Source organism: Perkinsus marinus, assembly GCF_000006405.1.
Source record: "Perkinsus marinus ATCC 50983 genomic scaffold scf_1104296953746, whole genome shotgun sequence".
Classification (NCBI taxonomy): domain Eukaryota; phylum Perkinsozoa; order Perkinsida; family Perkinsidae; genus Perkinsus; species Perkinsus marinus.
Genome location: NW_003208391.1, coordinates 1 through 1,413, shown reverse-complemented (window position 1 = coordinate 1,413; position 1,413 = coordinate 1). Strand labels below are relative to the sequence as shown.

At 43.9% G+C, this 1,413-nt stretch overlaps 1 protein-coding gene across 1 annotated transcript; it reads right to left on the bottom strand.

Annotated features, from left to right (window-relative positions):
• Window positions 1-323: 323 nt before the first annotated feature.
• Pmar_PMAR022831 (conserved hypothetical protein) lies at window positions 324-1,220 on the bottom strand (the record flags this gene model as incomplete). The annotated part of the gene is made up of 1 exon (XM_002776315.1): window positions 324-1,220. One exon carries the CDS (start codon window positions 1,218-1,220, stop codon window positions 324-326), a length of 897 nt encoding a protein of 298 aa, XP_002776361.1.
• Between the last annotated feature and the right edge of the window lie 193 nt (window positions 1,221-1,413).

Genomic DNA, 1,413 nt, shown 5'->3' with positions numbered 1-1,413 from the left:
CCATTATCTGAAAGCAACAGCAGATCGAAAATACTTTCGAGATTCTCTACAGTTGATCCTCACCAGTTATCGTCAACACAACGCAAATAATCTAAGAAAAAGAGATCATAGTTATCAACTTTGTGAGAATCGGAAAGCAAGTTACATAGAATTACATTGTGCGCACAAAGAGGAGCAGAGGATAGTTGGAACGTGGTGACCAACAAAATGAACCTACATAGCTCTGTAAAGCTACAGCGTAAGACAGAAGAGATGAAACAGCAACTTACAACAATAGCAATCATGAAACATCCGAAAAATATTAAAATGAAACATACCACACATTATACATCGACCTCGACCTTATTCTTCTCGACATTCTCAAGCTCAGCTTCCAACTTCCTAGCCGCGTTCTTGGCGGCGACCCTGTTGAAGTACGGAATCATCGACACCGCAGCGACTGCACCGAATATACACAATGCTATCAATACCATATAGTAGAAGTCGTAGTGTGCACCACTGACAGCATCCTCAGTTGGATTCTCAACATCGAAATTGGGAAGCCAATCAGAGCATAGTTGGAAAAGGACCGCCGAGAGAACATTAGAAATAGAGAAGAAGCAAAGGTTGAAGGCTGAAGCAACTGCCTTCAATGCTCCCGGAGAGTGGGTGAATGCGACTTCGTAAGAAGTTGAAATTAGGAAGATCTCACCAGCAGCAATCAACCAGAACTGCGGAATCTGCCACCAAATGGAGACAGAGAAGACAGGCTTCGGCATAACCATATACTCCACACCAAGAGCCACGAGTAGGGACGCCGCGCCACACAATGAACCAATGCAGAAACGTACCAGAACTGGTGGCATTAGGTTGTGCCTCTTCAGAAGAGGGAACAACACCGTATCAACCAAAACACTAGTCAAAACCACGGCAATAGGATCCACGTTCTGCATCATCTGAGCCGGCATCTCCCATCCGAACAGGTTGGTGTCCATCTTCTTACCTTGAGTTAGGAAAGCTGTCGTCATGTTATTGTAAGCCATCACGAAAGGTATAATGAGGGAAAATAAAGGCACCAATCGGAAGAGTGCCTTTGCATCCTCAATGAAACCATCCTTGAAACGACCACCATTGGACTCCTTGTTTTTTTCCAGGGAGCACCTCGTAATAGAAAAGAAGAGTACCTTGAGGATCTCCAATACAGCAGATCCCTGAGGCTTGGGCTTGACATAACGACCCATCAAGTTACCCCCAATAAAAACAATCGTTGCAATGATAAAGGCAACTAAAGGGAAAGAAAAGCTTGCAGTGAAAGAGACCGATTCGACCAAAATCGGAGTGACAATACCACCAACAATAGAACCAAGATTGATAGAAGCATAGAAATAGGTGTAATACCTTGTATAGATCTTTATGCTCCTCAGGATGGAACTG